This window comes from Nesoenas mayeri, assembly GCF_963082525.1.
Source record: "Nesoenas mayeri genome assembly, chromosome: 7".
NCBI lineage: Eukaryota > Metazoa > Chordata > Aves > Columbiformes > Columbidae > Nesoenas > Nesoenas mayeri.
Window position 1 is genome coordinate 17,741,328 of NC_137551.1, and position 27,078 is coordinate 17,768,405.

The window sequence follows — 27,078 nt, forward strand, 5'->3', positions numbered from 1 at the left end:
AGCTGGGATTAGACAGCTCCTGTTCTGCTTTAGCAGGGCTTGAAAGTGGCCTGATGGTGTTATTTCACCCCTGCTTATTCTTCACCTGTGTTCTTATCGCATCCTGACCCTTGCTGGAGCAGAAATTAGCGGTGCTGTGAGGGGAGAGAGGTAAAAAGGGAGCAGTGGGTGCTGCTGCAGGGGAAGCTTGGTAGGTAGTACTGTGAGGAGGATCATACCAAGTGCAAGGAAGGGAAGAGTATAACCCAGTGTGTTAGTGTAGGTACTGTTGTGAAGCCTGTGTGCGCTTATTTGCTTTCCCTGTGGTACACTTATAATAAACCTCTGTCTTCTGGGCACTGCATGATGCTTTCAAATGAGACATTGTACCACGTGCTACCCTGGTGAGCTGTCTTGTCATTTCTGATGGAGCTCCTGGCAGAGAGGTCTGAGAGCCCTGTAGATGTTTTCAGTGGGGTGTACAGATGTTGTAGGCACAGCGTCACAGACAGATACACAGTCACTCAAGCCATTCCACCTTGAAGTTGGGAAGTTTTGAGGTTTTCAGTCATCATCCTTCCCCCTATCCCGCTTGCCAATGCCTGTTCCCAAAAATGGTCAAGAGCTGGCAGTGACTGTCACTGCTCAGGAAAATTATGGCAGGGTCAGGGGAAAAGGAGAACTGTCTGTTGCTCTGTGAGCCTTCCTCGGGGTGCTCAGCCCTCTGACTGTCAGCTGGCCAGGTCTCGGAGTGCCCACAAAATGACAGAGTCAAACTCCTCCCTTCCTCTCCCCATGCCGAGCTGAATTCCAGAGCAGGCTGGGAGAGCGAGGGAGCAAGGTCCGTGCCAATCTGCCGCACTTGGCTCGCCTGGGACACCTCACACTTTTGCCATTTTTGGCCAGAAAATCTCTCTCTCTCAGACTCGGCTCTGTTCTAATTATACATTTTTGTTTTGGGAGCGGGGAGATATTAATGGACTCCGACCCTGAGGTTTGTACTGCCAGCTCTGGAGGGGTGAGGATAACAAATACACAGTGCTGTACCTCCTCTCCTCTTCTTCCCCTTACCCTCTTCCCATCTTTCCCAGTAGCTGATTTCCCTTCCCTCATATATTTCACTCATTTCAAATTTGTTCCCCTGAGATTTGTAGAATTCAACGAGGGGACTGACTGATCCTGCAGTGAAGACACAGACCCATCTGAGTTGTCCACATCTGGGTGCTTACTGCCCAGCCATAGCTGTAAAAATCCCTTCTCCATTCCACATTCACCCTTGGGAGATGAGTAAATGCTTAGTGGAAGAGATGTTTTCTACCAGAAATCTCACCCACAGATGTGTTGCACTGCCCTTATGCAACAGGTGTAAATAACATCTTTTGCCCCTGCGATTACAGCAGCAGGAGCAGCAGAGACAGGGATTTCTGTGAGCTGGGGGAGTGCAGCACGCTGCACTTAACAGGGAGTGTGTCTGCTTTGCGGATCACTAACCCCTTAAGTGGGATCTGTACTTAAAAGGCACCCAGCAAGCGGGTGTGTGCACACATTGTGTATGTAAAGTGCTTGAGATGCTACTCTGAAAGCTTTGCGAACTGGCAGTCACCCAGGAGTCGTCATCCTGAGTTTGCCGGGGGAGGCTGCTGCTCTCTGAAAGTTTATTCTTTTCTCGGGACTAGCCCAGATGGATGTTTCCTGGAGTGACTGCGGCTTGCTTGCCCAGTCTTGGCTGCTGTTTGCAGATACTTGGGTGCCTCGATTCTCCTGTGTGGGATGGACGCTGTTGGCTGAAGGAGCAAGTGAGATGCTTTGTGTGATGGGGAGGAGAGGAAGGAGATGATGGGAGATAGGAGAGAGGCTTTGTGGCTCTGCTATGGCTGGGATGTTTGGCATCCTGTTGCTGAGGGGGCTGATGGTGTCCAGCTGTGCCAGTATGAGCTATGTCATCCTGCGGGCATGATGAAGGGATTCAGCCTGAGGTCTTGAACTCTCTCTGGTGAAAATATAAAAGTTAGGGAAATAGATCTGGGATGAGATGTCAAGTGTACGTATGTGTGTGCATAACTTTGTGTGTCTCTCCCTTTATCTTGCAGCCACTGTATTCATCAGATACTGGAGAGTGTGAATCACATTCACCAGCATGATATCGTGCACAGGGACTTGAAGGTAATATTTCCTCCATGCCACAGAGGCTGAGGAGAGCAGCCAGGGGATCACTGGAAGAGACAAGACAGCAATACTGTGTTGCCAGCTGGCAGGGTTTTTTTACTTGAACTGGGCTCAGGGGTTCCTAAAGCAGAAATTTGCTCCTTAGGAGTTTTCTATAGGATATGTTGAACTCCTGAGGAAGTTTTCATTCTTCATGAACCTTGTCAGCTCTCAGCCTCTCTGAGGGAGCTCCAGGATGGGGTGGTTGTGATCCTTGGAGTGCAGCAGGCTTTCGGAGAAACTTGAGTAGGACTCGTTAGGATGAAGGACACTTTCTAGTTTGCCATTGGAGAGATCTCTAGAGACCTGGGGCAATCTCTATTCAATCTGCCAGGATGAGTTTGTCTGCACAGAGCATGTATATTTTTATTCTGCACTGTTGCCAAACACATGCCATTGAACTAGGACGGATATGCACAATGAGAATTTTTCATGTCACTTCTTTCTTCTCTCATCAGTAGAAGTACTTTTAATCTAAAACCAAAACTACTGGTGAGTTAAACACTGGGTGAATCAACCGTTCGCCATATTATAACACACTTATAGACCCAGAGCCCCCATAGTGTAGTTACTTAAATTCCCTTCCCACATAGCACCAGCTGTACTGGGAGCTGGGCAGGCTCCAGAATGAAGAGGTTTATGCAGGAAGGTCTACCTGCCCTGCAGCCCTCTGTCTAAAGTGGGAACAGTGATGGCCACCAGTGGTCCAGTTAAATTAATGCAGGGTGACACCTGCTGCTAGTGTTGGTTTTGGTTTGTTATATGGTGCATAAAGGAAAGATATAAAAATACTTTGCAGAGAGCAAGGTAAAACCCTGTTGTAAGCTCAGTGACAGTATTCCCCCAGTGTTTTGATCTAGTAGACAACTATTAATCCTTAGTGCTTCTGGCAAATTCCCATGCAACATTTTTGGCTTTCTGATCCAGAGCACTGTGAAAAGATGCAAGTGATTTTCTGAGGAAAGGCTGCTCTGGATTAGAGTTGACACCTGCTCTTGAGAAAGGCAGCCTCCAAACAGCACTGCTGCCCAAAGTTAGGGCCTCTATGAAAATTGGTAGTGTTTTCCTGTCCAGGATGGTTTAAGTTTTCCTTTGCATCCTATGTTCAGATATAATCTGGGTTGCTTCCCCTGTTTTGTTTGTGTGGAAGTTGTGAACTTGTTTAAAACTTATCAGATGCTAGACACTCCTCACTGTAGTTAATGTGTTTCTTCTGTTGCTTGCTCTGATTCACTGAAACTATCCAGGCCTGAGGAGTGGCTATTCCTTTTAGCAAGAAAAGATCCCGTGCTCTTTATTTAATATTTACCTCCTTGACAAAAGCTTGGCCTTCAGGATCACAGCAGAGCTTGCTTCAAGTGAAGTTTTGTCTTTTGCAGCTCCGTCTCCTAAGCTAGTCTTTTGGCTGACATGCTCTTAAAGAACTTCAAATGTTGAGCTGTCCATAGGGTCCATAAGAAATTAGGGAATGCATTCACATCCTTACCAAAAGGTGTGTGAAACCTGAAACAACTTGTATGTTGGCAAACATGTACATGGATAAGCACCATTAGCATTAAGGTGTTTGTAGCTGTATTTTGGAAGCAGAGAGTGCTTAATGAGCACAAGCCTGGCCTGAATTTCCCTGATTCTTAGTCAAGCAAAGCTGAGGTGTAATCTGAAGTTGAGAGGGATTTTTTAGAAGCCTTCCTGGTTTTTGTTTTGTTTTTTTCCACTGGTGAACTTTCATCAGTGTAGCTTGATTAATGCTATCTCTTCCACTTCTCATGTTGTGAAAATCTAATAGCATCCCAGTATCCTAGTATTGAGACCCAGTTCCTCTTCCTTCCCTGCTTCTTATGGCAAGGACTGTGATGGGCAAGGCTGTTCTCCCTTCATTCAAAGCAGAAGCAAGGCACATGCTCAGTGCTTTAAGGCAGGTAAATGAGCAAAGCATCTTGTTCCTGTCAGGCAGAACAGGGGATGGTGAGTTACCATGGGATGAAAATGGTGAGCAGGCTGCAAAATGGACCTTCATCAGATTTGTGAACTGAGACAGACACCTGTTTCTGGATTTCCAGGCTTCCGTCTTGCTCTGTTAAAAGCTCAAGTTTATATGAGTTGCACAAATGATCAGAAGGGAGTAGAATGAGAAATTACATTTGTCCTGCCTGTCTATAAGTTGCGTTTACTGCAGAGCTGAAATAGCCTCCACCTTAAATGTGTTGCCGTTTTGAAGGGTGCCTTGTGACTACCTGCTCTGGTGCTTCAGAGGAAGCTGCTGACTCTCAGTACAGTTTTTGGAGTTGTGTGAAGCCTTCTGCTGAAGTTCCTTTGCTGGAACACAACAGAATTATGATTCGAGTGGAATTCATGTGAGGGGCAAAAGTCTGTCTCCCTTTCATGGCACATGGGGGAAGTGACATGGCTGTTTGTTGTATAGGTGACAGCAGCAGTAGCAAGACAGCATATTTTACGCTGCTGCAAATATGTAGCATGAAAAAACAGCTTACAAGAATACTCACTGCTGTGCTGCTTATGCCTATTTGAGGCTGAGGCTTTTTCTGTAAGGGATGAAATCTACTGCCTATCCAGATGATGCCTTCCCACATTACGCTGCTGTATTTGGCAGCCCCTATTAGCTTCATATGTACTTTTTCAGTGCCTTGGGGACCATGTAATGTTCATGGGGAGAAATCTCACTGCAGATTGTATCTACTGCATCTTCCCCCACTTCTTCCTCTCCCCAGTTACTCTCTGTGAGGATGACCGAAACAAATATTGTGTTCTGTGCTGCAGGAACTGTGCTGCCAGTGCCCTCTGGTGTCAGCGTGTAACATACAGGCTGGGCTGGGAGAGGCTCTGGCTTCCACAGAAGTTTTGTGTTAGACTAGAAGATTTTCTGCCACTCTAGGTCAAGGACATTTGTTGCTGTTGCTCCATCTTCACCTGAACAACTTTAGTACATGCCTGCTAAATTCAGTCAGCAAATTCAATTTAATTATGTGAATACTGAGGTAGGAGGCTTTAACGGCGGTATCAGTCTTTCATTCTTATCTCCTTTTTTCTTTCTTCTCCTCAGCCTGAAAATTTACTACTGGCAAGTAAATGTAAGGGTGCTGCTGTCAAGCTGGCTGACTTCGGACTGGCTATAGAAGTGCAGGGAGAGCAGCAGGCCTGGTTTGGTAAGAGTGTTTGAGCTTCCCCACTATTGCTCCCCCCATCCTGGTGGCTGGTTGTGTTGCACCCTACCCGAGTACTTTCTCTCGGCTCTTCCAGCACACTTGTATGTAGTCGGCATTGCTGCTTCCTTTCCGAACTTGGCCTCTGGGTCCTTGGGCATGAGCCTAAGTGCAATATAGGAAAGAATATGATAAAGAAAGACAGAAACAATGGCTGAGTATTTATCTGTTTTTCTTCTCAGTTTGCAGTAGATGCTAGTGTCAGAGATGAACGCAGCTGCTAAGTTTAGACCCTGATCCAAACTTTCCTACTGCTCAGGAGTGTAGACATCTGGAATTTTGTTTGGTCATTTTACAGAAATGCATTTGACCTGGCACATTTGGATTGGTGTTATCTTTGTTTAACTAAAACATAATTAGGAATAAGACCTTTTCAGGCTAAACATCAGCTCTGAGACTCTGCAGTGCTGCAGAGATTCTGGAGAGATGGCTGCTTCTCCTTGTCTGCCCACAGCATTTGGCAGTGAGATGTGTCCCACCTGCGTCTTGTGTTTTAAAACTCTAAGGCATTATATGTAACAATGATATGATGCCTGATGTATGAGTTTGTGCCCAGCTGGTTGGCATGGTCCCTCTCTCTTTTCCATTTTTCCTGCAATATGTAGACACTCTATCCTATATATTTTTCTTTTTCCTCTTTCTGTTGGTCTAACAATGAGTAGCTCTAGCAAATATGGGGTGGAGGGTGGGAAATGGGATTTGAAATTTTTTGGTTACCATTAGTGAGTTTTGTGGTACGGCAAGATCTCTTTTGCTTGGGCACTGTAAGTACTTCATGTCATCCATTTCCTGGCAGGGTTTGCTGGCACTCCAGGCTACCTCTCCCCCGAAGTCTTAAGAAAAGATCCTTATGGAAAACCAGTGGATATATGGGCATGTGGTAAGACTCTGTCAAAATGTTTTACACTTAAACAACATTGTTCCATGTGGAAGAGCAATTCGTGATAACCTGTTGCTGGGAGGGTGTGCAGTGCTCCTGCTTATTAGGTGGAGAGATGAAGGCACACCTGAGGATAAGCACCTTGTGTAGATGGAGTTAATATTGAAGCCTGAACTCTTTTGATTCTGGCTCCTAACCCTTTCTTCAGGCCATCTATCAGATGTTTGAGAATCAAGACATACGACCTGTCTGTGCTTTGCAGAGTCAGTGGTTTAGATAACTGTAGCAATTTCCTGTTACCCTATATAGAAGATGAAATACTGAAGAGGGCTGATTTTTTTAATAAGGAAAAAATGAAGTGTAAGTGTATCTGGGACTGATAAGTTTAAAGATATGTGATATCAGCGTTGCCTGACATGGACTAAATGGTTCTCTGCAGGCCAGGAGTGTTAGCTTTGCCAATGGCATTTTTGTCCCAAGACCATGTGCAGTAAGTATCTAAAAGCCTAGTCTTTCCTAAAAAGTCCCTTGCTGCCCAGGAGCCACAGGGGTTGTGGCTTCATTTTATTCTGAGAGCAGCTGGGAGTTGTGCCTCACCAGCCATGATAGCCAGAGGAGGGTAGAAGGACATCATGCACCTTGTTGTAGCTCCTGGCAGCTGGCGTTAAGAGCTGAACATGAAGTGCCAGGGTGAGGTTCAGCAGGCAAGAGGTTTGTACTGATTGTTTCTACCTCGGAAGGATAAATATGATGGCAAATGAAGATATAGAGCAAGCATTGCATTTGGGGACTATTAAGAGGGAAGGAAGAGGGGCTGAAGGAATAACTGGTGGATTAGCCTAACCATAGTGTATCTGTGTCTCTCCCTCCCAGGAGTGATTCTGTACATATTACTAGTGGGGTACCCTCCCTTTTGGGATGAAGATCAGCACAAACTCTATCAGCAGATCAAAGCCGGAGCCTATGACGTAAGGGCACTTTCTTGCTGAGTACCTGCATGGGTGTAGAAGCCATCAAAACATGGCACTATCTTACTTGGTGTCCAGCAGCAGGCCCCAAGCTACTGTGCAAAGTGATGTTTGGCGTGTTTGTACACCTTGCTGTCTTCACTGCCTGGGATGCAGTCCTGTTTGGGGCTACTGAAAAGAAGTGTGGAAAGCATCGCAGCAGGCACCAAGACGTTGCTGGTCATTAGGGAAATGCAGAGCTGGAAATGCAGATGTTGTGAAATAGTGCCTCATTTACCACGAAGTGCTGCAGACATAGCCAGTGCTAACTTAGGGGAAGAGGGTGGAATGAAGGAACCTGTCTTTATCAAGGCCTAATTAAAAATGTGAGGAAGTATTCTGTAGAATGATAGCTTAAATGATGGCCTCTCATCTCCTCAGTGCCACAGTAGAATGTTTTCCAGCCATGGAAAGCAGGGAGCCAAGTGAGAAGGCTGAATGGCAGGGGCCTTTGGAGGGGTGGCTTTGTGGTGGGGATCAGTGTGGTGAGTTGGAAGCTCTGATAAAAAGGCAAGCAGTTCTTGCAACACTTCTCAGAGCATCGCAAAACTGAGGTGTAAAAAGTGCCTGGAAGAGAGGAATAGCAAGGAGTTTACTCCTGGGGAGCAAAGGTGATATATAATGTGCTTGGGTTACCACCTTGAATATTTGGCATAAATTCTTCCACGTAAAAAGAGGCTTGAGAGGGAATAAGAAACTCCTGAAAATCCTAGCTCAAAGTCTGTGGGGCATGAATATCAAGAGGAAGTTGGGGAGTTCATTTTGTAGACTGTCTCGTGGTCTTCATGGAAAAAAAAAAATGCATGAGGGTTCTTCTGGACCCCAGTTACCTTCCAGCTTCTGTGCCTGAGACCATAAGAGCGACTGTTCTGGTGAGAGCAAAGGCCTGCATAAACCTGTGTCCTGCCTTGGTGGCTTCCTGAGTGAAAGGAACGTGATGTCTTTGTACTTGAGAGCCATAAATGGACTTGTGTTATTCGCTTGCCTTCCTGCCCTCTTGTTTCTGTTTTGCTTGTTCTCATTTGAAGTGGTTTTGCACTAATTATATCGATGGAGATTTTCAAAGAGTTAGACATTTAAACCCTGAAATCCTATGTAAGTTGTGAGGAGTGAAGTGCCTGATGCCTCCTGTGTACCTGTTGTTTTTGAATTCTTACCTATAATGAACAAGTTCCTGTAGATTCCTCCTGTTTTGCCTGGTAGAATACAGCTCAAGTTTTACTGGCGTACCTGCTCCTGGTGTCCTTACTGCAGCACCAAGGGACATGTATGCACTGTACTGGTCTGTTGGTGTCTTTTGACCATAGAGTAAGTGGCAACTGTGAATTGGACTTTCTGATGTTGGGTAGGGGGTTTGCAAGGCATTACTGTGAATACTTGAGAGTTCAGGTAGGGAGAAAGTGTCCTGGCTTGAAAGCTCAGTATCAGAATTTTTGAGTAGTCTCTTGCAATGTTCACAGAACAAATTGTATAATGCCTTGCTGATTCCCGAGAATGCAGAAATAAGGTTATACACAAATCAGATACGGTGGGTGTATTTTTATGACCCAGCTGAGCAAAGCACAAAATGCAGGAGAAAAGAGATGAGATAATTGTTTCTAAATAATGTAGTTCTCAGGATAAATCAATCTTCCCCCACCCTTAAAGACAGGGGAGTTTTATCCCGACAGTAGATTTATCTTTGTGTTCTCACGTTCACCTGTATTTGTACAGTAGATTCATAGGAGAGAGATGCACTGCATTTAATCTCAGCTTGCTGTCATCTATACCACTGGCAAGCATCTGGAGGATGCCCCAAATGTCTTTATCATTACTGGAATTATAGGAGAGACTGGTTACCCCTTGTGGATGATCAGTAGCTGAAACACTTGAGATTCTTTTCTTTGTTTCCATACTTCTGTGTTCTTATCCACTTTTACATTGCTCTTGCTCCCCAAGTAATAATTTCTAGTACAGTAGGTATTTGCTAACAACTTGCTGGTGGGTTGCTGCACCTAAGTGACTGGTATTGTTCCAGGATATTGCGCTTTATGGTGGAGAAAGGATACCTGATGGGATGTTCTCTGTTAGCGGTTTTTGCTTTCATGAGGTTTTGCTGTAGTTAAGTGTTCATGATTTTGCGTATGCTGTTACAGCTTTATAGCGTGCTGGAGAAAGAGCAAGGTGAGGTAAAAAAGTTAATGCTTGTGTTTTTCATGTCAGAACTCATTTTGAAAGTGACTTTACTTTTTTTGGCTGTTAAGCCTGAAAGAAATTCAAAGGTCTGAATGATTCCTAGAAGGCTTTTGCACTGTAAATCTTCCTGCCTGTGTCTGGTGATTAGTACAGGTGTGTCCTGCTGTCTGGTACCATTCGTTTGCTATATTCTGTATGATTTTCATTCAGCATGGGTTTTCACAGAAACTGGTGTTTTTTGCAAATACGTTAGCCCTGGTATCAAAAGGGCAAAAGCTAGAATTCAGCTCTGTTGGAGGGAGAATATCTTCTGATAGTAGAAGATATTTTTAGTTCATGATCCATTCCTTCTTCCTCTTTCAGTTCCCATCACCTGAGTGGGACACAGTGACTCCTGAAGCAAAGAATCTGATCAACCAGATGCTAACGATAAACCCAGCAAAGCGCATCACAGCTGACCAGGCTCTCAAACATCCATGGGTCTGCGTAAGTGTTTTCTTCTATTACAGATTGATTTGTGGTTTACCATGAACTGACAAACTGACATGTCAAGAAGACTTTGCTGCACAGAGGAACCCAGAATATTTTAAATATTTCAAATTGTGATTTTTTTTTTTGGAGGGTGACCTTCAACAAGCCAACTTTGTCATGCTGTGGTGCTTTCATTGCCACTGGAGGAAAAAAAAAAAACCACCTTATTCTTTAGAAAGAAATTTTATTAAAAAAATATTTTGTGAACGTCCATAGTTTCTGGTTTCCCCCATATCTTCTCTTTTAATCCACATCATCCTAAAATGTCAGATGGAATTTGGCATCAGACAAAATATTTTAGGATTATTTTATTCTTAATCTCTACTTTAGTTTATTGCGCTGCAGCTTTGTGATGTTGGAACATTTCTGCTGTGCTGCAGCTTAACTGGCTATAAGCTTGAAATCAGTGAAAAATCTTTTACTGGTCTGTGTATGTAGTTTCTGCCGTACTAGACCCCACACATGAGTATTTTTCATCTTTGCAAAGTTGGCAAGGAAATCCCAGAACTCAGCTGGGAGTGGGCGTAAGGTAGGGCAGCAGTAGTGCACTTTTCCCTCTGTAGAATGAAGTAGTTCCACCTAAGTCTAACCAGACGCTCTTGTAATACCACACCATACTTCTGCTTTCTAGGATGTGTTCAGTATGTTCCTTTGCTCACTTGTTCTTGAGATTTTCACTCTACCACAAAACAGCAAATTAGCAATTTAAACTGACATGAACATCTGTGTAATGGCAGTGTAAGTGATGTAAAGTGATTCATGTTCCTTGGAAGTCAAAACTTCACACTAGTAATCAATAATCAATAGCAGTTCCTGTATATTTGGATTTTGTCCCAATGCCTGTAACCAAAGCTGTAAGGATTACGATAGCTTGCTCCTTGTGCCAGCATAATATGGACCAGTTCAAGAGAGGCTTTCCTTCCTTGAGTTATGGGGAGTTTGATTTCACTTCACAGCCATTTCAGCCTCTTACCCAAACTGTCTCCTGCCGCGTCTGCTGTTTCCATTTGCTCTGTAGTTTCTGTGTGTGCAACAGACACTTTCTTTTTGGTGTGTACAACAGACGTTTTCTTTTGAGAGGTGTGTTGCTCCTCTGAAGTAAATGTGGTAGGAAATCTTAACAGTTTATCTGAGACACTGAGTTTCTTAGCATCACTGAACTTTTGAAATACGTGTCCTGTCTCTTTTAAGTCCACATTGAACAACTGAACATCACTGTCACTCCTAGAGAGTCTGAATGAACAGTGACCATCAAAAGTTGTTAAAGAGGACAGTTTAATTACATTCTTCCTCCACACTGTCATGTAGACTGCAGCAGCTTTGACGACAGGATTGAAGCAGAGACTTCAGAGCATGAAACTTAGCTGAACAGAAGCACAGTTTACAGTTCTTTTGGGTATTGCAGAATTTTTTCCAAGCAGGAGAAAGATAATGGAGGCTTTGTACACACTGATTTACTGATCTACCTAGTTAGTAATTCACCCACTGTCCTTGTAAAGGGAATTCTGGCTTGTGGCTCTGTGCAAGAGCAACAGCTACTTTGGCATTAGTCTCTTGTTTCCTCATGTGCTCTGAATGTGTGGTGGCATCTGTCTCTGTTTTCCTCATGTGCTCTCAGTGACTGGCAACACTTCTGGGAAGTTCGCTTTTTGTGGCTGATGGGATCCCAGTCTACTGTGGGTGACAGGTGTGCATCACTGGCTAGAGTTTATGCTCAGGTTTTTTAATTGGTACACTAGAGCTATATGATCTTGCCTCTTACACACTGAAAATCTATTTCTGCAAAACTGATGCAAAAATACTGAGGCCTCTGCTAGTCAGCACTTACATTCAGGGAGTTGCCATGTCCAGGAAAGCTACCACTCACTAGTATTCATGTACTGCTTGGAATTTTCCCTTAGAGCTATAACTAATGCCACCCAGATAATTTCTGTAGTGCCTCCAAATCAGTCCCCATGGATGTGCTTACTTGTTTGACTTTATCTTCTTACTGTCTTGATCTATTTGTGTCCAGGGAGAGACAGGGAACATGGATACCCACCTGTACCTCAGTCATAGAGTTTCTTGGGCACAGTTCTGGAAGAGCTAACTTTGACTTAACGTGTGTTGCTCTATTGGGAAATTAAGTTATGAACTGATGGCAGTGTTTTGCAGCTGTGCAGTGATAAGAGGCTTGGCCATGTCAGATTGCATGTCATTGTTTTGTGAAGGTGGAGAAAACTCCCCTGGCTGATTTGGTTAGGGTATGTTCTTATATTTTGCTGTTCATATTTTTCAGCAACGATCCACTGTTGCTTCAATGATGCACAGGCAGGAGACTGTGGAGTGCTTGAGGAAGTTCAATGCTAGAAGGAAGCTAAAGGTAAGTGTATGCTAGTTTGCCTTTAGTTTGATTTTAATCTTCTGAATTTGAGGTTAATGCCTTCCTAGTGGCAATATTTTTTCTTAATGAATTGCTTAATGAAGTACCTTATATGGTCCTCTAGTACGAGGTACTAAAGAAGTGTATTGAGGAGCTGAGTAGTTTCTTTCTCCAAAGCTGTGAGCTTCTCATGCTTCTTCCACTACAAAATCACCCCTTCTCCTTTATGCACCAGGGTTAAAGTAAAGCAACTGGTTCTTGACTCCTGGGGCTTTTGGTTCTGATCACTCTCTGCCTCCCAGTAATAGTGTAAAGTTGCCTGAAGCTGGCGCAAAGTGTCTGGCCTGTGTATGAAGCAGCCATCTGCTGTTTGAAAGCCAGGAAGCAATTCTATGTCCAAACATAACTCTTAGTGCCATTTTAGATTTCCAAGGCTATCCTGCCTGGCCTCTATCTGCTGCTCTAGAGAGACTGGACTCCAAGCAGTCCCGTCTCGGGTGCAACAGCTACATGTGGGAATCCTGGATACACTTAGTGTTGGGATGCCTCTGCTTTGGTACCTGACACACTATGTTTTCCCTGGGTCAGCGCAGCTGCTTTCTGAAGTGAGTGATGCTGTCTGTTACCCTTTCTTTCTCTTCCCCACAGGGTGCAATCCTCACAACAATGCTTGTGTCTCGGAATTTTTCAGGTAAGTTCTCACTCTTCCCATCCCTCCCTTGGTTTTGTGTGAGTATTTGTGTGAAGAGGGATGTTGTAACCATTTGGCGGTTGAGTAGGAGGGAAGGAAACAAGCACACAGTTCACCATGCTGTAATTGTGGTCGCTTTGTCTTCGCTGGTGACCAGCATGAAATAGGAAGTGATTTGTTTGGGGAGGAGCACATGGTGCTGTAGTCTGGTACAAAGCAGAAATAAAGTCAGATGCCACAATCCTCTCATGATGTTTTGTGATCAGATTATTTTGAGAAGATTCTGTCTGGTATATGTTAGCTTTCCTGTCTGAATCCAGGAGTCAAGAACTCTTATTAGGTAGCAGTGATTCCTTTAGACCTGAGGCAGGGGCTAAGAGCAAGTAATAATATTGGTGAGAATAGGAAGGGGAGCTATTTGGGTATTGCATTACTTTGACTCATCAAAAATGGGTCTGAAGCATCTAGCTATCAGAGTTTTCCTTCTTGGAGTCTCAGAAGTGGTTTTCATCCTTTTAAGCCTAATAACTGGTAGTCTGGCTCCCACCCAACTGCATTACGTAGTGCACTTACTGAAAATGCAAATATCAACATGCAAATCAGTGCTTTTTGGAAGATTATTGTCTTGGCTCAGCACATCTAGGTTATGTAGTCTTATTCATGTTCATTTCAATTTGGGTGGAAAACCTCTATTTGTAAGTGCTTTTGGTTTATGGGATTGTCTGCTTTCTTTGCCCTCTTAGCCATTTTTTTTTCTTTCTCTCTTTTAAAAAGGACAATCACTGAATGCATGAGTCAGATTTTTATTGCACCTGACTACAGTTACTTTCAAATGAGAGTCTACTGTATGGATTATAAGTGATGATGAATGAAATGGAAGTGTATTAATTTCATCTGGCCATTTGCTAATGGTGGATAGCAATACTTATATTCTGGGTGATGTTGCAATGAACTTCTAATCATAATGAAAACCTCTGTGAAATGATCATCCCAGCGTTCAAAGTGCACATGCACACGTACATTCTTTTGTGAAACCTTCCTTATGGTGGTTTAAAGAAAAAATTTAAGTATGTGAAATCCAGCTACAATTAAGGGAAAACCCTCAGCAACTCCAGAATGGTTTTCCTTGGTTTTTGCTTTTGGGGAATCTGTGCCAATATGTTAGGACTACCTGTGGCTACAGCAATTCCTCTTCACTGCATTTCTGATAGTTTGGCCTTAAAGGGGCAGAATAATTTTCTCTATTCACCCATCCCAGGATTGTGCTATGACAGGACTTTAAAATTATACATATTTTTTTTTTCTGAGAGTGATTCTGAAATAGCTGCAGAGCTATGGCACAACAGCAAAGCTTCTGCAGGACTGTATGGAACATAATGTTTTCTTGGGCTTTCTGCTGGTGTGAACAGTCTTTGATCTATTCACACAGCTAGTTTCTCTTTCACTTAATTGATGATTCTGAAATAGTCAGTATTTTTTTTTTTTAACAGCAGTTTGATTCATTTTTAGTCTACAAATGTTGCCACTTCTAATGAAGCTGCAGAAGTGCTTGGACAAGAAAATCTCCTGTGGCCCAGATTCTGAGTACATGAAATGCCTGAGAGAAGGGTTCTCCTTAATGGTGTATGACCTATACATCCACTTATTCCCTGAGCTGGTATTGAGGAGGAACAGGCTTGCTCTGCTCATTCTTCCCTGTCTCAGGGGCTGAAGCTGCTGGATCCACTTCAGTTAACAGCTGAAGAAAAGGAAATCCTAGGTGGCCCATAGTGAATGCAGAGTTCTCAGTATCACTGAGTTATACTTTGAATGTAAGCTGTGATTCCAGGTAATGAGAAGCTCTGAAAAACTGTCCAGAAAGACATGTTGTGAATGTAGATGCAAAGCATTATAGCCTCTGCAGATAGTAGCTATTCCTAATATTTTTATGTGTTTTGGAAGAGGTGAGATCAACTACTCTTGTTTTCTTTGCAGGATTGTGTGTGATGTGAGCTTGACTTTATTATTATTATTATTATTATTATTATTATTATTATTATTATTATTATTATTATCTTAGGGTTTTTTAATTTCTGCAATTGAAATACATGAATCTGCTGGAAGTTAAAAATAAGTACATGCTAACTGAAAGTAAGAAGTTAGAAAGTCCATGTGGGAACTTGGGATATAGTGCAGACTTTTCCTATCACAACAGGTTATCTGACTGCACTTGAAAAATTCTGAAATAGTACTTGTTTCTTTCCCTAAAGACCTTGAGGGGTTTTTATTTTCTCTAATTGGGTGATGCTGTTTTGTGGGCCTCTAAAAGCTCCATTCCCAGCAGACAGGAGACTAAATTTATGAAGAGAGAAGCTTTTTCCTGCCTGGGGATGAGATCTTCTAAAAGCTTCTGCACAGATGTTTTGAACCAAGAGGAAAACGAAGGCTCATGTGACCCTGGTATCAATTAATTAGGCACAATAGGACTGTCTGCAGGAAATATGAGAAGGCTTCTTTAATCCTGTTGTCATTACTGTCTCCTCTGTCAAACATTTTGTAATGTGGAGTTCCTTCATTTGGCAGTGTGGTTTTAGCTTGTCAGAAATGGTATGCGCGAAAGAGTCTGTAGCAGTACTCTTTCTCTTTTTTTCCACATTAAAAAAAAATAATCTTACAAATAATTTAAAAAAAAAAAAAGTTTCTGTTCTTTCGTGAGTAATCTGTTGCTTGCTAGGTGCCTTTTGCCTCAGGTCAGTTCCTAAAGATAAAGGAATGTGATCTGGCTCCTTTCCCCAGTTACGGTATACTCAACAATTTAATATTGTCTGGTTTTGGTTCTTTTTTAAAGATGATATCTCAGGTCAGCTGTAGCCTGTTTGTTAAAAGCAAATGCAGTTGCACTGCCTTCAGCATAAGTCAGGAAATTAAGACCCAGTTATAATAAGGGGTTTGTAGCTTCTGTCCACTCTGTGGTCGGTATTCCATTGGCTATGAGCAAGAACATTGCAATCTAAACTTTGCTGTGGGATCTTTGGAGTCACACCAGGGTACACACAGAATGAGTTGGGTGCTTACTTCTGGCTTTTCATGTTCAGATGCTTCAAGCAAACACTGATCTGACCTGCATTCACTTAAAGAATACAGAGGTACAGTGAAGGTAAATCAATGAATTGGATCATATGCAAGAAACTCCTAAATGACCTTCTGAGAGGTAAATGTAGATTTATTGCGAGGAAAAAGCTGGCAAGGTTTTCAGAGTTTCCTAATATTTGTGCTATTTAAGGGTGCCTGGACTAATTTATTATATATAGGTAAAACTCTGTAAGTAAGCCTGCTATAAACTGATTGAAAGGATGGAAAAAAATTGGTTTCATCTTAGGAACAGTCATCTTCACAAAGTGCTGAGCAGTGGCTTTTCTCTATAAGTTAATTTTTATGCAAGACTCAGAAGTGCATTACATGAAATTCTTAGCACTGTTTTCCTAACTGGACTGCAACTGTTAATTTGGGGAGTTGTTGTTCGACAAACTTTCACACTCTACGAAATTCACTTCTCTCAAGTGATTCAGCACAAGTCCTGTGTGCTACACTTCATTCAAAATAGATCCCAAGACAGACATTGCAGGTAATTAAGCATTATGCCTGAAATCTCTTATCTTTAACTGATGCTGAGCTTTTTTTCTAGGGAATTGTCTCTGCTAGCTGAAGACAGTTTTGTGAGGGAACTATTAGAGCAGCTTGTGACAATAGCTGGAGTCCATTATATGTCTCTACAGATCCTTATTCACTCTCCAGTGCAAAGTTTTGGGTTTTTAACTAGGTAGGTGAAGTTGAGAGAGGCTGGAGGTAGATCCAGGAAGCAGAGTGCTTTCTAAACAAAGAAGGGCTGAATATGCTTGTGCATGTTTGATATAACCTGTACAGAAATGGTTTTTGAGCTGACTAAAGGCAAGAAGAATGAAATAATACAAATAATGAAGTTATACTGAAATATTTCACTGTCCTGTTATACCTGCCTTCCAGAAGTGCTTGTGAAACTGAATTTTTGCTGTTTTGTGTGTGTGCACATATAAATTTATATATCTGTACACTCAGACTAGAATGTGAGTTTTTTCTTTTAACCAAAGTAAAGTTAAAATTGTGTGAGTAATATACTGAGGTTTCTGCTGTGTTGTGTTAGTTATGTAGGTATCCATTCAGGACCAGAAATGTATATCAGCAGACTCATGTAAACACTAACCTCGTGGTGTGAATTCAAAGGATGAAAATATGGAGTGAAAAATGTCTCAATAAATGAGTTTGAAATCACTGAGAACCACATTTTCCAAGCAGAAGATGAGGTCACATTAAATGAAAAAGTACGGGGTGTTTAAGTGATTTCTCAGTATCTACTAGGTTGCTTGAGAAACAGTCAGGGCTTTCAGAGAATCATGCTCAACTATTGCAGTGTGGACCTGCTGAAGTAGTGTACTAGTAGTAGTAAGTAGACTTCCATTTTGCAGCTTCCCAGAATCACATGAATTTTCTTGCTGCATTTAGATGTTTATAACTATGACCTGAAAGTCTAGTTTATCATCAAAAGTGGATTTAAATTATTATAATAATTCCCTTTATATTTGTCTTCCTTGCCTTAAAGTTCAGGAGAACTCTGTGAATGTGTTTTCTTGTGGTATTTGCCCTTCACCCCTTTATTTCTTAGTTTGTGAAGAAACTGAGTTTTTGTAATACTGCAAAAAACATGCTCTCATATTTTTATCAACTCTTGAAGTTGGGACAGACTGAGGTGTTCAGGCTCGAAGGTCTAGGATGGGTGTTCAGACTGTTCAAGGTTCTGCCCCTGTTCGTGTGTACATATGCGTACCTGCCAAGAGAGCATGTTTCAGGATGTGAAATTTCTGTGTTGGTGGGAAGGTGGTTGAAAACCTTTATTGAAATGTCACAGACTACCAGATTGGCTCCTGGATTTTGGTTTTTTGCACATAATCTTGATGGAGAATGTTTTGGTTTTCTGAGGCTGGCAGAAGTGAAAAAAGCAGAAGGAAATCACCTGGTTCCCGCACAATTTCCCCATTATTCACTAGTTGGAGAAAGGGGAGCTCTGTGGCTCATGCCAAGACACCATTGAGTTGTGTATTTCAGGCTTTAGATTTAATGAATCCTCCCTCTTTTAATCTTTCTCTGAAAACCATTGGGACAAGTCTGGGAGATGGGTGTGCATCTGCAAACACTATCTACCCTTGAGATTTTCCCAGAGCATTGGAAGTGTATGCACAGTGCAGGCATTGGCTGGGCCTGATGGGACGGGAAAGGAGGTGTCTGCTATCTGTAGGGACCCTATGGGTCCAGATCACATAAAGGCTTACATTGCCTAATAGTTTGGGGTTTTTACCTGCCTTTCCACTTGCTCCTACCCTTTTCTCTCTACTCATTTAAAAAGAGTGTTTTGAAGTAACTGACTGCTTTTCATGACCATTTGTTTATCCTTTAGCAGTTCTTTGAACAGAATCACTCTAGTCTCGTCGAGGAATAGATCCTTTCATGGAAGGCTTTTTTATTGAGAGGGAAACGTTAAATGTTGTTGCTTGGCTATTGCTCAGGTACATTCCCGGAACAGTGGTGTTGTTTGAGTGGGGGCAGAGGGAGTTAATAACAAAACAGGATTTAAAACAAACAAACAAATTAAAACAAACTTTTTAGCAAGAGAAGGGAATCTACATTGTAAATTCTACCATGCAGTTATCCCGTTCAAATATGCTGTCGTTGCATTGATCTTTCACTTCGTGCATAGCATTCCTGTGCAATTGCAATTGCTCCTATTGCAAGAAGTTCCCATACCAAGTCTCTGGAGAATCCAAGAGAAAGAGGACTGCGGAGACAGAAACCAAAGTGAGGGTAGAAAACACAAGGCAACAACTCCCCTCTGTTCTGTGTTTAAACGGCAACTGCTAGAGTAGCTTGTGCCTAAATAGCCATCGTGGCAGAGAGTTAAGCATCAGTCTTGGCTTTGTCTTGTCCTTAATAAATAGATATTCAGTATAAGGATGACAAGCTGCAACTCTGTGTCATTGGGAATTCTGTGTTGGTGTGATACTATTTTTATTTTAAAAATAAAATCTCAGCAAAGTCCAAAATTCTTTGTGGTATAAAAGTGCTTGTGTTTAGAAGCCAGAACTCGAGTTGTCTGTTAGACTAGCATCATGAGTTAGGCTTAATAAAAGCAACCTTAATGTTATCCCTGCATCTCAAAAAATACTCTCTGGAAACTTGATTGACATGAGAAACGTGACTGAGATTTGATCGCTGGTGACAGGGCAAACCCAGGGCAGGCTGGGCAAGGGGCTGCAAGAGGAGGAGTGGGGCTGGCAGGAGGGAGACACTGTCCATGGCTGTATTTGGAGCAGGTATTTCTGTCCCTCTGGGAAATTCCCTCCTTCGCTGCCTCCCCTTGGCTCTGGTACATCCAGAGTGTGTAGGGTTTCTTGCTGACAAGTTCAGCATTAGGGACTTGTGTTTCTGCCAGAAGCATGATCCAGAGCCCAGGCTGTTTCCTATAGAGGCCAAAACTGAGAAATGTGGAAAGAGGGAGTGGTATATGGGGCCTGTGCAGGGAAGGCCTTTTGTGTTTATCTTCAGAGACTAACTAGTGGTATCCTGTTAAACCAGGAACAGTACTGTGCTTTTAAGTTACTGGGTTAGCAGTGTGTGCCTTTGTATTGCTGAGAGAGGGAATTTAATCCTTTTTCTTATGTAGAGGAAGTGGGAAGGATTGTGAAAATAAATACTAGTATCTCATGCCTGGAAAGCTGCAGGGCATGGGTAGGAGACCATTTCCTGACCAGTAAAGAATCTGCCTTCACATGTCCTTGGATTTTCTCCCTCCTGTTGTCTCCTTGCTAAGCTGCATGTTGGGTAGTCCTGCCTGTCTTCTAAAATGATTCTTGTTACAGAAAGTCTCGTTGCTTGCTTGCTGCAGAAATTCCACTTGCATCCCCTTTAATTTCTGTCTCATAACATGTACAGGCTGACCTGTGAGTAATTCTGTATGCCTCTCTTGTGTTTGAGGTCTCCACAGTCGTCTTTGTGTTTGAGTGCGTTTCCTGAGCTCTTCAGTTGCCCTTACAAACCACAGAACTAAATACACCACAGGCTGAGTTTCCTTCTGCAGCGCAGGGGTGCTGCCAGGCCTGGGGGAGCAGTGTGTGCCATGCACAGGTGTGTGCCATGCACAGGTGTGGGCAGGGCAGGGGCTGCACTGGGAGCGTGGGCTCCGCAGTGCACGGGGCTGGCCACACAGGGGGCTCTCAGCTGAATTTGCCTTATTGCCAGAGAACGTGATTTTAGCTGTCTTCTGTCCGCAAAGACAAACGTGCAGCTCTGGGGAAACTGCAGAAAGTGTGAAAAACGTTGCTTCCCAGCTTGTGTCTGGGTCATTGCTAGGACATATGGTGGTGCTGTTTCCCTTCTCTGATGATTCTTTTTTCACTTCAAGGATGTCCAATTTGTGATATTTGTTAAGTTGCAGAATCCTTTTTTCTATCTGAACTGTTGTAAGGCCTTAACAGTTGCTTGTTTTTAACAGTTGTTGTGTGAGATGTCTGGTGTGGTACAAATGCTGGACCCCTTTTGATCCCATGGTCACCTTGTTCTCCTCGCTTGCATGTGGAATCAAGCTGATCCTCGTCATGCTTTGAAGGTGGCAAGAACTTGTCTCTTAGATTCAGTCTTGCAAGGCTTTAGTGTGTGCACACTCAGCAAAGAAACTGTTGCAGGGCAGGTGAGTTGCTTGGGTCACTTTGCCCACCTTCATGTGTGCACATTGGAGCATTGTGTTTAGACATGTTGCATTCAGAAAACCTATGCATGAGGTTCTTCCAGTGTTCTTGGATGGTTTTTGACAGCAGGAATGAAGACAAATTCCTGATCTCGCTTTATATTTGCGTTAGGAGTAGAATTAGGAAAACCAATCCAGGGATTGTAATAAATTTATGTGGGTTACTACCTCTGTATTGTGAAGAGATGCTGCAGTCATTTGCACCAGCTCAGCTGATATTGTTAATCTATATCTGTAGGGTGATGTAGTAGGGAAGGCAGGGTGGAAAATGCTTTTGATATAAAACTTGAGCAGTTGCCTGGATATTGCAAAAACATTTTTGCCTAATGTTGCTGCTTCTATAGAGAGACTGAGCACTCTCTATATGAGTTGGTCAGCATGTCTTTGGGAGTGAAGCATTTTAACAGTCATGTGAGTATTGTCTTAGGACTTGTCTTTTCTCTAGGCCTCATCTTTGCTGAAAAGAGAATCCAGGTCAACTACCCAGACCCATTTGCTTCCCAGCAGCTGCTTAGGAGAGGCATATCAGTGTTCTGGACCAGTAGGTCTCTGGTGTGCTGTTTACAGAAGTTGAAACAACTGAATACATTCTTCATGAGTAGGCAAGCTATGTTTTATATTTGTTGAGGTTGTAGATGGGGTCTTACTGTTGACAGTCCTTGTCAACAGGCAACTTTCCTGTAATAGATGGAGCGGCTTGTTTGTCAGTCCCAAGTGTGCCTTTTGCTGGGCATTCGTTGTGGTCTCCTTGTCTGTGCTTATCATGCTCTTGCTTTCTTTCCTAGTGCCAGTTGTTCAAGTTGAGCACAGAAGAACATCTTTACTTTTCAGTGAAGAAACTGAGCCTAGTTCCTGTCTCTTTTCTCATTCCCTTTTTTTTTTAACAGTTATCAGATGCTGCCTTTTGCACTTCTCCTGTCTCTTTCAGCTCTCCAGATGCTTCCCTAGAGTAACTGTGAATAGCAGTAATTAGGAGGCCTGTGCATTATCAGTGCCCCCTTTGCTAAGCCAAGTCTGTTATGTGAATGTCTGCGCTTCAGGGTAAAACCTTGATCCTGTTGCAGAGATCTGGCAGATTTCTTTAGCTTTGCCCTCTGTAGTTACTGGCACTTCTGGATGGGGTCACAGTGTGTGAGCAGAGGGTTGAAACAGAGGAGCTCTGAAGTGTCATTTCAGACTTCGTCTTCCTGAGATGGTGAAAGTGGGAGCATTTTTGCTCAATTAGTGAACAACAGATAGGATAGGTGACCCTCTGCTATTAGGTTGGATTTGATGAGTGACTCAGCCTGTTTTTGAGGGATTAGTAGCATCGTTGTCCTTCTGAAGTCTTGTGCAGTTTTGAGGGAAGTGTGTGTGAGAGACAGAATAGTCTTGAAACCAATATCTGACCTACTTCTGCTTCTCTCCACAGCTGCCAAAAGCCTGCTGAACAAGAAGTCAGATGGAGTGAAGGTAAGTTCTTGATTTCACATTTCACTCTATCTCACACCATCTGAACAGAAGGCAGCCGCTTTCCCTGGTGCTCATCCTCCTCCAGGGTAAAATCACAGCCCTGTCTTGTGGCTGGAATTGTTATGTTCAGTGTATTGTTATGGGGCTCTGGGTGGGATCTTAATGTTCCTTACATGCACCTTATACATCACACAACTAGCTAAGTGCACTGTTGTACCAGCAAGATTTCTTTTCCCCCCCTTCTCTGAAGTATGGAAAACTGGTTGGTGCTGTGGGTTAGAAAGACCAAGGACTTGCTCAAAAGTAACACATGCCTCTGACTAGTGTTTTCTGTTCAGTGGGGAATGCTTCTGGGTATTGAAATTGCACTGAGCAATTGTCAGTGACTGATGATACCCAGCAGACCCCATGGAAACCTTTCTGCCCCCCTTCCACCTCCCCTGCCCCTTGCACAGAATGCTGAAAGTTGAGCTGGGAAGAGAGTGGGGAAGGAGGAGCCTCCAGATAGATATTAATGTTTGGACAGAATGGAAACTGAGTCTTGTGTTAGAGTTTGGTCCATGACTCTGAGAGCCAGGCGCTCTCCTGTTCCCTTCTGAGGGGAATTATCCCCACTCCAGTTTCACTCTGTGTGTGCATGGTCATCCGTTAGTTCTGGAGGTCAAACAGGCCATTCCCAAGGCTGTGTGTTGTTGCAAGCAGTAGCCCTTTAGCAGCTGGTACTGGAGTAGAGACAGTTATGGGCTAGAGCGATTTCCTCTTCTAACTGTTCCAAAGGATAACTGTCCTGCCCGTGAAAAATTAGGGTTTGGTCTATTTGCCTGCATTTTCATTTGAAGTCTGAACCTTTCTCCACAGTTGTTAGGCGGAATAGTTCATCTCCTGGTTTTGCATTGTGGACAGTCTTCATTCTCCCCATGCTGGGGGGGTTGACATGCACTCTCCAGGACCAGCATGCTTGTTCTCTCCTGCTCTTTTAGCCCTTTTCCATTTTAATGAGTCTCTGTTTCCAGAGGGCTCACAATACAAACAGGCTGCTTTCAGAGGAGCTGCATTTGCTTTGGGGACTGCTGTAGTAAAGCCTGCATTCTTGCAGTTCTGCTGCATTCTGCCCTAATGACACCCAAATCTTTGGGGTTTTTTGACCAAAATGCTATGCAGAACTGCTGTTCTTGCCCTAGGATACTTCTCCTTGAAATGTGTCTGTAAGAGTGAGCTTTTGTGCCTTTGCACATGCCTGCCTCTGGTACAGACATGCATTGAACACCTGCATGCTAATACAGCGTGTTTGAGTTGTCACATCTGTTGATATGGAAAACATTACAGTAAAATCCCAGTAGAATTAAAATGGATGATCCCAAACGTTGTGTACTGAGAACCAGCAGATACATGCTTCAAAATCACAACGTGGCAGGGAGAATCAACTGGAAAAGCAGCAAATAACAACACTTCTACATAGTTTTAGTCACCTACCTAGAAAAAACAGGCTTTCTTACAGATTCTTGATTTCCAGCATGCTCTCAGGACGAGCTACAACTTGGGTCAAAATCTTCCTGAAATGGACAGATGATGTGCACACAGGTTTTGAGGCACAGCTTCCTGGTCGTGTAGTTACAAGGAGACCTGCATGTTAGAGTTCCAGCTCCATAGAAAGCTTCTGGTGTTTGATTCATTGAGAACACTGTGTCTTCCTCTGTGAAAAGAATCAAGCTGGATTTGCTTTTCTAACTGACTGGAAGTATTTTTCAACTCTTCACAGTATATGTTGTTCTGATATACATAGTTGAATACTTATAATAAAATGAAAGGTAGATTAGAGAGCATAGCATTCTTTGTACATGGTGAATGGGTTTGCCCTCTCAGAACCTCTTCTGTACTTCTGCATGGCACTGGAAACCTGCAGTCAAGAGTCTGCATCCAGCATCCTTGTTCCTAAGTGTTAACGCAGTCATGCTCTGCAGAATAAACCCGAGTGGTGCCCACGAGGGGCATCCCATGCTTTCAGCCTGGGCTAAGGGCCCTCATAAGCATTGTTTAAGCTTCCCATGTTCCCCAAGTGGCCTCTGTCTTCAGGTGTGACTTTTGAGTCCTCATTTCTGTAAACTTTGAAACTCAGAAATAAATTATATGTTTCTTCTTAAAGCTGGTGTTTTGAGTAACCCTCTTGCTCAGTAATGCAGACTTTTGAAGTACAGGCCGCTTCCCCCCAGTGCTAAGTTTGCACAAGACAGAGAGCAGGTAGTGGTCTGTGTGTTTTTATAGTACATCCTTAACACCTCTGTTGTAAGATTTCTGTGGCTACATGCTTATCTCCTTCCTTGTCCCTGCCATCTACATGTATGGTGCTGCCTCCCATTAGTCACCCCATGGAAGTGTAGCCTTTTACTGCTTCCATTCACTGTTGGAGCAGCACTGGCATGCTTGACTGCTGTGCAGGAGAATCTGTGCTGATCACTGTCTGGTTGGTGGCTTCACCGTTGTGACCAACTTGCTTTTCATGTATTGCTCCCTATGCAGGAGATTTGTAATTTTAGCCCTGCTGATTTTCTAACCCTAGATAATTCTGACAAACAACCTGTGTCAGTTAAGAGCATCTGATCTTGCATTGCTTGTAGCAAACTGTGAGGTTTTTTGTCTATTGCCCATTAGTGCATAGCATAGATACCCTGACTTGAACACTAAACAGATTTTCAGCTTTGTTGTATCCTTTTCACTCCCACTTCCTGTATAATTTTACATCAGATGTAGGTTTAGAACAAGCATTGCATGCTGTATTTTTAACTGCAGTCTGCTGCTGACCACGAGCCACGTGGTTAGCCTGTGTCTTTTGTTCCCTCCAGATATGGAGGCTCCTGGTTTGATCGGTGGAATTTGTTTGTTTGCTTTGTCATTTAGTGGTGTTGTGTTTGGTTTTGTTTGTTGGTGAGTGTTGTTGTTTTGTGTGGTTTTGTGGTGATGTTTTGTGTGTGTGTTGGGGTTTTTGGTTAGAACCTTGGAAATTAATTCCTTCTGGAGTTTTGAAAGAAAGTATGTTTCAGTTTCTTCACTGGCTTTAGCTGGTCCAGGGTGCCTCTGCTCCATGAGTGTGTTGCCGCAGACATCCACTCAGTAGATGAGAATGAAAAGAGTATTTCTTCCACTAACTGATGATTACACTACTGTAAAAACTGATGGCTTTAAGCCCATTGAGAAAAAAACATTGCTAGTTTGCCTTAACTTACTTTCTGTTCAAAGTCACTTGCCCATCCTTTTGGCTGGTATTCAGAGCTATGTATGCTAGAATCCTGCATTATGTGACAAATACAGTAGGAATTTCTATAACATAATATTAGGCAAGTTTGAGTGGAACCTAGATGTCCTCCTCATGCTTTATTCCCAAGATCTGCGTGAAAATGTGTGTTGGTGGATATCTGATGCGAATGCAGCATGTTATTGCTGATTTAGCATAAATGGGAAAGGAATGACATGTTAGTCATATGTGGTGATATGAGCATCTTCTGTGAGTCATGTTGAGCTGATAAGTAAGAAAAAACACATGATTTTTATTTCTGTGGGAATTGGCTCTAATCCTTTACTGAAACAAGCCCTAACACACTAGAGCAATGAGGTGCATGCATTTTCTTTGCATCGAACCATTTTGGAAGCAGGGGAAGCTTAAATCAGGATGGGAAGACAGGAATGAAACTTTTTTAAAATTATTCCAAATATAGATGTGTCCACAGTGGTGTTATTTTGATAAATTTCCATGTGTATGACCCTCTCCTCTAGCAAAATCTTCTCCAAAATCTATTTGAAGCATTCCTGGTTTTCATTTAGCACTGCTGCTTCTATTTCAAGTACTAATTCTGCTAATTGGTAGATATTTCATCACCTTGGCACTTGAGAACTTTTCCATTATCTTAAATAATGAATGATTTAAACTGCCTTGAATCTTAAATTGTTCCTGCTTACCAAACCTTTGGTAGTGCTGCACTCACTTTCTTCAGGCAAAATTTGGATCCAGGCTGATGGAGTAACAACAAGGAAGGCCCAGGTTTTATCCCCAAGGAACATGCTTTTCTGCTTTCAAATCCAGAAAGCGAGGCTAGAAGATACTGGGTGACGAATTGCAGAGTCATGTAACATACCGCCTATCTTGTGGCCACCACTGTAGGTCCCAGGTATTTTTTTTTAAGATTCTAAATTTACGAGCAACATCGTGCAGCTGCCATTTTAAAATTTACCTTACATAGTTTTGTATCAAATCTTCTTGCTTTCTTGTTCCCCTTTCTGCCTGGATTTGGCATCCACTGCAAGGTGAGGGAGGGGTTAAGGAATGGGCTGGGGCAAACACCTGGGTGAAGATTAAGGACACTTTATGCTCTATGTCCTTCCTATGACCTTGTCAGGGTCTGGGCTCCCTGTAGTTAGTGTTACAGTCCTACTGTTGGGTTTTTTTGTCTTTGGGCAGCTCTTCAAACAGTCGTGTTCCCTTTTTTCCCAAAGGGGAATTTCCCTTCCTATTGGTATGAGAGGATGCGTCAGTTTCCAGTTCTAGCATGGCCTGTCACATCCATTTTATACTCAGAATTTGTTAATGCGCAAAGCACTATTTTTAGTTAAGTATGTAATTGCAAGTATTTTAAAATTAGTTCTTCTCTAAGCTGTCAGTTTCTTCTTTTTTTTTTCCTGAGCACTTTGTTTGGTGATTATAGGATACAAAATGATATCAATAATGTTTTTCAGGCCCGGTGTAACACTCTATGTAAATAGTAATTTATGGAGA

At 42.8% G+C, this 27,078-nt stretch overlaps 1 protein-coding gene across 7 annotated transcripts in view; it reads left to right on the plus strand.

The window, feature by feature from the left end:
• CAMK2G (calcium/calmodulin dependent protein kinase II gamma) overlaps window positions 1–27,078 on the plus strand; it is a 119,004-nt gene that overhangs the window by 69,878 nt on the left and 22,048 nt on the right. For 6 of the 7 annotated variants that reach the window (XM_080347808.1, XM_080347812.1, XM_080347806.1 and 3 more), the window contains 8 exons: window positions 2,070–2,142; window positions 5,246–5,348; window positions 6,202–6,285; window positions 7,159–7,253; window positions 9,831–9,953; window positions 12,277–12,360; window positions 13,009–13,051; window positions 22,273–22,313. In XM_080347808.1, the coding sequence (XP_080203934.1) occupies window positions 2,070–2,142; window positions 5,246–5,348; window positions 6,202–6,285; window positions 7,159–7,253; window positions 9,831–9,953; window positions 12,277–12,360; window positions 13,009–13,051; window positions 22,273–22,313 (646 nt within the window). The remainder of the gene's footprint in view (window positions 1–2,069; window positions 2,143–5,245; window positions 5,349–6,201; window positions 6,286–7,158; window positions 7,254–9,830; window positions 9,954–12,276; window positions 12,361–13,008; window positions 13,052–22,272; window positions 22,314–27,078) is intronic. The other variant, XM_080347811.1, reaches the window with a different exon arrangement.